This window comes from Oncorhynchus kisutch, linkage group LG18 (genome assembly GCF_002021735.2).
Source record: "Oncorhynchus kisutch isolate 150728-3 linkage group LG18, Okis_V2, whole genome shotgun sequence".
Lineage (NCBI taxonomy): Eukaryota > Metazoa > Chordata > Actinopteri > Salmoniformes > Salmonidae > Oncorhynchus > Oncorhynchus kisutch.
The window spans coordinates 48,750,024-48,761,402 of NC_034191.2; the positions used below are offsets into that span (position 1 = coordinate 48,750,024).

An 11,379-nucleotide genomic window follows, 5' to 3' on the forward strand; every position below is an offset into this window, starting at 1 on the left:
CCATGCTCTCATTCTGTGTCTTTGTAGATGGATTGATGTAAACACTCTCTCCTGTTAGTGCATTCCTCGCCTCTCCTGTCACAACACCGGGCCTGCTCCATGGTTACTTCAGAGAAACAAAAGAACCTTAGAACAACATGGATACTTCCTCAGACGGAGGGCGTGAGAAAACACTGAGCTACGTTGATCCTCAGAGCTGCTCTGATACTGATCAGGAAAAATGCTGGAAACGAATGGACATTTATGAAAAAAAGATCTAACAGGCCAGCAGTAAATCTGAAAAGATAAAAACCAGGAGGTCAGTCACCATTACAGCATAATGAATGACTACTTCCAAACACTATGGAGATTTCCTCAAATGCAGGGTCTGCTGATGAGCCATTAAACATGAACACCCACAAAATGAGTATATTCACAGAAAATGGACATTACAGTAGATGATCCATTTACAGGTGCTTTTACTATACTCGTCAGCCTTGTGGCTACAATGACCAAAGAGAATAGACAAACACAGGGTAGACGAAACAGGTATAGATTCTGTTTTGTTTAATTGACATATCACAAAAATGAAGTGAAGAAACTCAACAGAACAACAGATCACAGCTGCCAGAAATGTAGAAAGGTCATAAACATCTATATACAACTACTGTAATAAAAGTTGATCTGTTATTGCAAGTTATGTTCATGGTTATGTTTGTAAATGCAAGCTGGAGCTTTCGGAGTTCACTCTCTTATGTAATGATGCAAGAGAAATGCATTTACACAGATAAATTAACTACAGCTAATACACAATACAACATTAAGTATCAGGGGGTTACTTACAGACAATACATTTCTAGAGCATGTGATCAACTAACAATATGTGCCATAAGATCAGTCCAGTGTCTCCTTTGAGAAGATTGTGTAGATCTGTAGGGGGGGAAATCTAATGTAATCCTTTTTAAAATTGAATTTTAAGGCAGCAAGATTTGAAAAACGTTAAAGGGGTGTAGACTTTCAATAGGCACTGTATATGACATCTCCTGGTACCTTTGAATAGCCTCAGTAAGATTCTAAGCTGCCTGTAAAAGAAAAAAAAGTCCACATTTAAGTGTGTCACAGTCACAGGATGGGGCAGTGCTGGCCACAGGAGAAGTAGAGCATCTCTAGCGTATCTGGCTCCTGTGGAATTTTCATGACATCTGTCTGACCTTTGCCAGGCTGTACCACCACAACCTTTCCACCTCCCGGGCCTTCTATTAGAGGGTGCACTTTATTATCTGGCATCTTGAAGTCAGTAGGGGCAAAAGCTATTCCATTCCTCTCAGCCCACAGTTTTGGTTTCTCTGTCTTGTCTTTACTGTCCTTTGAGACGTCACCCTTAGCACTGCCCTTGCTGACGGGGCTTAGGTCATCCTGGTGCGGGTCTGAGTCACAGCCATGAGGCAGGTTGAAATAGGTGCACTTTGGCACCAAAGGCTTCACAGACTTCACTATGTCCTCCAAATCAGTGTGGCCGAAAAGGGAGTAAGGGACATCTTCTGTATCCTGGCACACATCTTCAGTTGATGCAGATGTGTTCTTGTTGATATCAATAGGCTCTGAGACAGACTTTCTGATCACGCTCTCTCTGAGGAGCCACCTGTCTTTGTCTATCAGGAAACAGTCTCCAGGCTCGACCTGTGCATTGAAGGCGACATACCGTGTTGGATCACTGTATGTGCCTACAGAACTTGTGGCATTGAAGTATGATAAGTCAGACATCCCTTTGGTCTGTGCATTATGAAATGGGGAAAGGCTAATCTTACCAGGAAATTCTCTGGACTTTGGTTTCAGGGGAGATGGGGGCTGACTTTCACTGGCACGGTCTTTGACATTGGTATCTTTCTTTCCATAAAGCCTTTCGATTGTTCTCCTGACAACGCATTTAGTGATGGATTTCTTCACTGAATCTTCCTCACCACTGGACGTCTCAGTTGATGTCTGTGATTGATGACCACCACTGCCAGAAGTCTCCGGTCTGTTGTCAGACAGATTTGAGGTGTTTGGGCTGGGTAGTCTTGTTTGTCCATACCGATTGTCCACAACGCTTTTTGCTATAAACAATTCCTTTATTGACTTGACCCTATTTCCGTCAGGCTCTCTAGTTATACAGCCATCATAGCTAAATGCCAACAAGGATCGTGGAGCTGGGGGGGACATGACTACAGTCTCTGATGTATTTATAGGCCACGTTGTCCTTTTAAAAGTGTGCACATGAGCTTTGTCTTCCTCTTTGGCATCATCACCGCCTGAGACAGCAGAAACCTCTATTTGGTCAAACGGTTTGATGCCAGTTGTCGCTATAGTAATGCTTTTCCCTTGCTTTACATCAGCAATCTTCTTATCCAGTATTTTTACTCGCTCTGCTACAGATGGTAATGGCTCCTCAAAACAGTTGGTTGTTTTTGCTTCAGTTTTTTCATAATGTTTATCCTCCTCAGAAGGCTCTTCCTCTAAGGTTTCCTGATACTCCTCCTCTGGGTATGGCTCATCCTCTACACTAACATGTTCTACATCAGAGCTAGACAGCTTCTCTTCATAGCTTACTCGCTTCTCCTCTGAGCTACACTGATTATCCTCAAAGTTTGCTTCTTCTGCAGTATCAGTTTGTTGTTCGAAGCTAACATGCTGCGCGCTATTCTTCCCACTATCCTTATCCATCCTGTCAGCAATATAATGCTGTTTGAACAATCTAGGCAGTGTTTCTCTGACAGTACACTCAGTTTCTTTTTGAGTAGTCTGCTCCACCCATAAGTGAGTCTGCTCATCCTGCACGTTAATGCGTGCATTTGCATAGCTCAAGTCATCTTCATGGCTTTCCTCTTCCTCCCCTAAGCTAGCCTTGTCTTCTTCAGGGGTGAACTCTATTTTTTCTCTACTAACCTGCATCTTCATACATTTAACCCCCTTCTCTTCATGACTTGGCTGGTTCTCAATGTGACATTCCAGCTCTTCCTCTGAGCTAGCCTGCTGTTCTTCAAGATTGGACATGCTTTCCTCACTGCTAACCTTTGCATCCATACATTTAATCTCGGTGTCTTCATGGTTTGGTTGGTTCTCAACATGATGTTCCAGCTCTTCATCTGAGATAGCCTGGTCTTCTTCAGGGGTCGACTTTCCGTCCTCACTGCTATCCTGCAGCGCCAAGCATTTGACCTCTGGCTCCTCATGGTTTGGCTGATCCTCTATATGACATTCATATTCTTCCTCTGAGGTAGCCTGCTCCTTGAGGCTGGATACTCTTTCCTCATAGCTAACCTGCAGCCCCACATAGCTTGGCTGATCCTCTATGTGACATTGCTGCTCTTCCTCCAAGCATTCATCCTCCATACATCTATTTTCTGATACCATATAGCTTAGTTGGTCCTCAACATGACATTCCTGTTCTTCCTCTGAGCTAGCTTGGTCTTTTTCTAAGCTTTCCTTGCAGCTAACCTGCAGCTCCATGCATTTGATCTCCTGCTCCACATGTGGGTTCTCGGTGTAGTATTCCTGCCCTCCCTCCAAGCTTTCCTCCTCCTCCCTGCTAACCTTCAACTCAACAAGTGTGACCTCGGACTCCTCATGTTGGTTTGAGCTAGCCCGGGTTTGTTCAGCAGTGGACTGTCTGTCCTCATTGCTAAGCTGCAGCTCCATACATTTGTTCTCCTGCTCCACAAGTGCATTCCCAATATAGTATTCCTGCTCTTCCTCCAAGCTTTCCTCCTCCTCCACATAGCTTGACTGTATGTCCCCATCCTTCACTTTGGTCTTCAAGGGACACGCTTGCAGTTCCAAATAGCCATCATGCAATGCTAAACTGTAAGCCTGCTCTATGTCTGAGTATGTCTGTTCTTTATCATGGTCAATCTGTTTGTTGCTACATTTAGCCTCTTCTTCCCAGTTGTCCTGCTCAAGTTCAGAACCTTCCTTATTCGCTACCTGTCTGCTTCTATGGCAAGTAAAATCGTCTTTAAAGTTTTGTTCTTCTGAGGAGAAGGGCTGCTCTTGCCTACTGTTTTGGCTCTCTGGGATTGGTGACATCTTGTTTTCAGTCACCTCTTTGGGATGGTAAATATTTATAAATCTTTTAATGATGGATTTAACATCAACATTAGCATCAATATTAAGCACATTATTATTTGAAGCTTCTTCCTTAGGGACTGCAGTTGATTTGGCATTTACCCTTTCCTCTGGGAATGACACTTTTTCATTCGCTTCTTTAGACATTTCTATTTCATCCCCCTCCATGCTTTCGCTCACCCCGGTTGGAAGGGCTGCCAATGCTTCCTTCAGCTTTCCAGGCAAGTCAAGCTCATGTATTAGCTCATCGATATCCAATGACTTTTCTTCAATGATGTAGCCCTTCTCTGGGCATGTCTCAAACAAGACATCGTGCTCTGAACTGTTCGGTGTTGAGCTGCGACTTCTGACTTTGCTGTTGAGTTCCTGGAAACCCTTCCAACTTTGAAGCAGTTGTTTGGAAGTTGACTTTTGCAATTCTGACAGACTAGCTTTCAACTCCTCTGCACCCTCCATATTGGCAATTTCTCTCAGAGACTCCATCATTTTCAAAGCCTCAGCACAGCTTACACTGTTTGCATTCAGTTCAGGTATGTTCCAGTTAGTGAAGCTTTCCTTTAAAGTAATAACAGATAAGAAAGAAAGGAGAGCTTTAGTAGATGACCCAAATGTAGAGGCCACATGGGAGGAGAAATCAGGCAAGCTGTTTGACTTTTCAAGACAAGATGGATGATTGTTGTGTGTTATTTGTCTAATTGACTGAATTGAGAAACAGAGCTTCTCTAGCACAGGTTTCATATCTGGCTGGGGAGGAAGTTTCTCTGTGTGTGACGGTATCTGTGTTTTTGTTAGGGGCTCCTCTGCTGTTACTTTGGTACTGTCTCCCTGATCTGAATTGCTCAGCTTATCATCCCCGTTCATCTCTTCGTGATTCACTAAAGTGGGACTGGGAGGTATTGGCTTCTTCTTCATTGGGAGTTTAGGTGTTGATGATCCTTTCAGAGTGGAGTGGTTAAACAATGTTGTTTTTTCCAAAACATGGCCAGTGGTTGATATGGGTCTTTCATCTGATGTGAGACTAGTAGGTGATGTCGACATGAAACATGAGGGACTACTAGCTAAGGGAGCCTCATCTAAGACAAAGTTGGATATCCGAGTTTTAGCAGGCTTCTCAGATGAGAGACCATTGGAGATTGGTGCCTTATCCATCAACACCTTTTCCACAGTAGGATCACTGGATATTGAAGACTTCTCAGCTGAAGCTTTTCTAAGTGTTAGTTGCTTTTCCAGGGTGAGATTACTGACCAATCTTGTCTTTTTTGTTGGGAGTTTAGGTGATGGTGGTTCTTTCAGAGTGGAGTGGTTGAACAATGTTGTCTTTTCAAATACATGGCCAGTAGGTGATGGAGCCTTATTTGATGAAGGACTGCTTGATAAGGGTTGTTCTTCACCTAGACTACTAGGTGATGAACACATGAAATATGAAGGACTGCTACCTATGGAAGACACATCTAAGTCTTTGTTGGATAATGGTGCCTTCTCCATCTGTGTTTTAGCAGGCAGTTGTGTCTTCTCAGGCGAGAGACTGTTTGAGACTGGGGTCTTCTCTATTGAGGAGCTATTTGGTACTGATTTATTTTCCAATGACAGACCATTTGTGATAGGTGGCTTCTCTTCTGAGATATTTTTAGGCATTGATGTTTCTTCCAATGAATGACTGTCAGATGGTGATGGCTTTTCTACTAAGATTATTGCAGTAGGAGAGACGGAGAGACCGTTGGAGAAAAGTGTATTTTCCACTGAGGGATTAATGGGCAACCTTTCCTGTGTAGTATCACTGTGTAATGGAGTCTTTTGCGATGATTGGTCAGAAGGACATGGTAATGTTGTGTTTTCCAAAGCCAGGTTGGTCTGTGTTGCTATATTTTCAAATGTTCTATTTGGAAATGCAGTCGTTTCCAAAGATAGACTACTTGGTATTTGTGTTATTTCCTTAAACAAAGAAGGCTCATCTTCTTCAGTATCCATTTCACAATTGAATTCTGATACATCTGGAACAATGTCTCCCTCAGTTTCTACCGGAGACATTGTTGGTGTCTCCACATTTTGAGTTTCCTCCACTGGGTCTGGGTACACAGTTGGGAGGGCTTTCTCTAACCAATTCTCAACATATTCATTGATATTAGAAGAGCTCAGATCATGACTCTCTTTATCAAACCTTCTCTCCTCGTGCATAGACCTCTGCCTTTTTAGTGTTCCGTCCACCTGGGCCTCCGTCGGAAATGTAACATGCAATACGTTCTTCTTTACTGAAACTGAAGTCTTGTTTCTATTTTCAGTAACATGTAATTCTTTCACTGCCGATTCCTTTGGGTTTTCAATATTTAAATTGATTTCCTTTCCTTTTAGTTTATTTTTGTTTTTGATGAGACTTCTGCCAGGTTTTGGTCCATACATTTTCCTTACGGATACATTGCTGCTAAACCCCCCAGTTTTCACTCTTTTATTGTTTCCAGGAGCATTTTCATTACTCTCTTTATGTCTTTTGTCTGGTGTTGTAACCTTACGAACCTGGTTCTTTTTGACTTTGGGCTTTGAGAACATTTTCTTGACATTCTTTGAGTTTTCTTTGCTTGCTTCAGAGACCAACTCTGGGGTGTCATTGTCTTTGGTGGGCATGGAGAGAGGGGTTTTATGGACATTTAGTACCCTGTTGCGTAGGAGAGATCCTCCAGCCTTAAATTTGGGGATGGTGAACTCAGATGAAAGAGACTGGTCAGCCCTCCACACGCTGATTGACTTTGAGGCTGTAGAGGGTCTACCCAGCTCCAGCTCCAAGTCATTACTGGAGGACAAGTGGGCTGTGTCAGAGGTGGCTGTTCTTCCGTACATCATCCCATATATGGACAAACCCTGGATATTGTACTGGCTGTCAGCCAGGAAATTGTCCTAACAGGTCTGCTGCTCGTATATGTGCATTACACTTTCTATGACTTCCTCGCCGCCATTTTGGATCTGCAAGATCTCAGCCATGCCTGATTTAAAAGTCGATTGAGTCTTATTGTAATTGTTGATATCCACAGATCCAACTCCCCTTGGTTTAGGAACTGGCTTGCTGCTGCACTGTATGACCATGCAGTATTCCTCCTTTACCTCTCCGTTCTCAGTTGTCTCTCTGTAGGAGTTAGAACCTACCATGTTCTCCTGAATCTCATCTCCCAATATTGTTTTGAGGCTCTCCACTGAGGCCTGCTTCTCTCTGTATCTCCTGGGTCCTGGGGTAGGAGCCCTCCTGGGAGAGACCACACCTACATGTGTTTTAGCATCATCCTCATTGTCTACTTCCACACTGGTAAGTCTGCTGGTCTCTGGAGGCATATCATCCTTATCATCATGATCATCCTTTTTAACATTGTACCCATTGATGGTGCCCATGGTGTTGGGTTGTGTTGGTGGTAGGATGTTGGACTCAGGAGAACTGTTCTCCAGCTCAGACTCAGCCGCACTGAGCTGGTTGGCCACACTGGACCTGCTCAGAGTGGTGGTCCAGTGGATGGTTTCTTCCTCCCGGATGGTTAGTCGCACCTTCATCTCCACTGTCATGCTGCCATCCTGGTTCACCCGAAAGGACTTCTCAATGTCATCGTCACCGGGGATGCAGTTGTCTGCCCCTTCACCCCTATCTCCATGGTAGGAGTCGCCATCTGTTTCGGCCACTGACTCTAGAAAATGGCCAGCCTCCAGTTCTACAGATTCTGCGTTGTTACTGGGGAGGTCACACTCACTTCCTGCAATGCAGTGGTTTATCTGATTCACAAAGTATCTCTCTGACGATGGGGAGAAAAGTTTTGATTTGCCGCTAGATATAGGTTTCTTTTTCCCTTTGGAGTGGATCAAAGGAGAGAGTGTAGAACGATGGATGGGTATTTTTTGGGAGGCAAGAATGTTTCAGCAGGTCAGCAAAGAAAAAGAGATCAAAAACAATAGTTAGGAAAACCAGATCCACAGTCTACACAGTTCATACTGCATAATGACTGACCGCATATGAAGAGAGTAGGCCTTTGTAGGTCATTCATGGTATTATGGATGATAGTAATGTCTCAGCACTTTCCCACTGCTTATCCCGTACAAGCATGTAGACACGGAGGGGATAGATTACTACTGGACAGACAGTAGCACTGTAGATGTGACACATGAATGTTTAACAATGCATTTTCAATATTCTCAAAGTAATGCAAAACATGCTAAGTTAATAGGCAGATGCTATCCAAATTATTTTTAAAACATCAAGACAAAAACATGCTTCAAAATACATATAAAATGTTGAGTGAACATAATGAGACTTACGGGATGCTGGTTGCTTTAGTCTTTTAGATGCCATTCGTCTAGCAGGCAGCCATGTTGAAGCAAAATATTTTTGTGTCTTGTAGTTCCCAGATTTAAAGGCCTCCCGACCAGCAGCTACTACAATCCCAGAGCATATAATCAGAGCTGGGAGCCCATCCACCTGCAGAGAGACAAATGAAATATTTTAACTGTAATAGTGGAATAAAATTTTGTTGTGAACGGCATCTATCAATGATTAAAATAGCTTAATTTTAGAATCATGACTTAAGACTAATACTGTATGTATCCAAAATATTTCCATACTGTATGTACCTAAATATGTACCTAAATACTGGTATGTACTTAAATCATGTTTGTACCTAAATCAGAAGTACAATTTAATTGATTTCATCAATTGAATTGATGAATTGAATTGATAAATGTATCATTCATATTCATATGTGACACCAGGGCTATGTATGAAATCTCATGACATCAGTAGAAGATACACATCCTGAGGTCCTTAGCAACACTATCCCAAAATGCCTTCTCAGTTAAAAGGATATAACAATTGAGGAGCTTAACACTTTCCCTTTTTCTATCAGTTATTTATGGGTCCTGCTGTGAGTCCAACTATTATGGGTCAGTAAGGCCAATCAGTTGCCAATCAGTTGGGGCCAGGTCACCTCCAGTCATGAGGTGAGGCCATCACAGACTAATGCCAATGCATGATGTGTGAAGATAAGAGTTGAGTGCCTGAACCTCTGTGTGTTTGGTTACAGTATCAGCACTGATTTCCTGTCTAACTAGACCTTGAGATTAAACATATGAAATATGTGTTTCTAAACAATATCAAGCAAATCTGAATTACTAATAGCAGTAACTTTAGTGTCCATAGGCATGGGGAGAGCACTTACCCTTCTTCCATCTGGTGTGTGTAGTTTTACCACAGGAAAGTGCATCAACTCGGACAAGTAATCCAGCAGAGCCTCAAATGTGCGAGTGGTTCTCTTCTGTAGCATCAGATTATGTTTGACACTGGGGTCCCCATTCTGGAATACCATCAACCTCTTAGGTGTGCGTACAATGACAGGGGCATTTATGTGCTTGGGCCTGCCAGGGTTCTGTTTGGCCAGCTGCAAGGCCCGACGCCGGGCGCTCATGGGGCGGGCATTGTACCAGGGTGGTAGCTTCTTATTGGCTACTGACATGTTAATGGGTTTGACCTTCCGCTGGTCAGAGCAGATGTAGGCCTTCCCATCCTCCAGTTCATCTAGTGTGTGCACTGCATGGACCCCTCGGGGAGTGGTGATGTTCCTTACTCCGAATGGCAGCGGGACCTTCTTGGAGAGGCTGTCTAGGAGGGCATCGAAAGTCTTGAAGGTGCGGTTGTTGATGACCATGCGCAGGCCACTGAACTGAGGGTCACCGCTCTTGTAGAAGCAGATGCGCTTGGAGGCGATGGGGTCTGTGATATATGGGTGGCGTGACGTGGTCACTGTGTGTCCACTCCCTGAGAACTGGTCCTGGGCGCACTTTGTGAGCCCCACGTCACTCATTTTGATTGGTTAATAGGCTACAGAGAGAAAGGGGAGATGGATGAAGAAGAAATAATGATAAACATTAGTTACTTGATTATTATGAGATTGTGATATCTGTTGTAGTATATCAGATTAACTTTCAAGGATAAATATCAAACCTGCATTGCAGTGGTATCAGTAGTATCTTAAAGAAAACTCTCTTTTTTTCTCTAAATCAAATAAAATGACAGAATAGCTTTGGACAGTGGTTCATTAGCAGGTTGACTCCCCTCAAGGTTCTTCTAGATTTTTCCAGTGTCAAATGAAATAAGGAGTTGTCTAAACAAACACATTGTGTAAACATTGTTAGGCAGGCTTGATCTTTGTTGGCGTCATTCATTATGGCTGCAGAATCATGTCATCAGTCATTAGACTGATATCAATTGTATATCATTTTGAAAAATGAAGGCAATTGTGATAACTTATGTGCTGTTAAAACAATTCAGAAAAATTATATTATTCTTACAGTGCTGTAAAAAAAATATCTACATGGGAAATAGGTCATAAGAGTCTGGGGGGAAATGCAACAATTGTGTTTCCTAATGTACTTGAATGGGTACGCTATTTCAATTATTTTGGATCTGTGAACACATGATCATTATGATTACAGAATTATCACAAGAGGGAAGTCCCATTAGCAATACTCATTATGAATAAAGGATGTAAACAAAACCTCGTCAAAACATTTGACTTCTAGCTGTTTTCCTCGTTAGGCCTAATTGTTTACTCGTGGCAGATGGAGTGACGTCTTGAGGGCATATGTTGTTTACGGGATATGGTGACATCAGGTTTAACAGACTACTAGGAAGCAGGAACCTTGCCAAGAAACTGACATGTTCAATTACTTAATTACCCATGTTAAGCAATTATTGACAACAAAAAACTACAACCATGAAACAACATCGTAATTCATTATGTATCATACTTAGCTATTTCAGACTATTTGGTAATATCAAAGCAGTTGAAAATAGTCTGATCCTATTTCTGATCAGGAATTTGTGCAAATAAACATTTGTGAATATAGTGTAACTATTTATCACATAGTTCCTTTCATATCCATCCCAAAATATTACTGTAAAGTAACATTAAAGCCACTGTTATATAGAAAAATACATACCATTATCTATCTTTTACCTACAAGGTTATCTATGTTAGACCTACAAGATACCTAGGCTAAACATAGATTAACCTGAACACAGGTACGTGCGATAGCTCAACAACTCTTCTCATTGACAATAAAACGAATACATAAGTGAATGAAAATTTCAATAAGATAAAAAGATTGAGTAAACGTACCTAATATCCCATCATAAAAATCCCAGAAATCCCAGTTGGTGTATCCACAAATGTATCCACAAAATGTTGTCCCGTGCTCTGCATTTTGGCTACTGTTGGCCAGCTCTGTGCTGGGAGCTAAGGGTTATTTTGGGAGACAACATCATGGTTAATT

At 42.3% G+C, this 11,379-nt stretch overlaps 1 protein-coding gene across 1 annotated transcript; it reads right to left on the bottom strand.

Annotated features, from left to right (window-relative positions):
• Nucleotides 1–531: 531 nt before the first annotated feature.
• Nucleotides 532–9,920, bottom strand: LOC109909330 (oxygen-regulated protein 1). Its single transcript, XM_031796211.1, has 3 exons — nucleotides 9,267–9,920; nucleotides 8,371–8,530; nucleotides 532–7,904 (listed from the first exon to the last, which is right to left on the bottom strand). The coding sequence occupies exons 1-3, from the start codon at nucleotides 9,906–9,908 to the stop codon at nucleotides 6,973–6,975; spliced, it is 1,734 nt and encodes a 577-aa protein (XP_031652071.1). The 5' UTR covers nucleotides 9,909–9,920; the 3' UTR covers nucleotides 532–6,972.
• Between the last annotated feature and the right edge of the window lie 1,459 nt (nucleotides 9,921–11,379).

Excerpts from the sequence above, each read along its gene's own strand:
- LOC109909330 (XM_031796211.1), bottom strand. The coding sequence starts at position 9,908 with ATGAGTGACGTGGGGCTCACAAAGTGCGCCCAGGACCAGTTCTCAGGG. Across the intron at positions 8,531-9,266 it reads ACACACCAGATGGAAGAAGG|GTGGATGGGCTCCCAGCTCT; the intron begins GTAAGTGCTCTC and ends GTCTCTCTGCAG. Across the intron at positions 7,905-8,370 it reads ACTAAAGCAACCAGCATCCC|GGAAAAAGAAACCTATATCT; the intron begins GTAAGTCTCATT and ends TCCACTCCAAAG.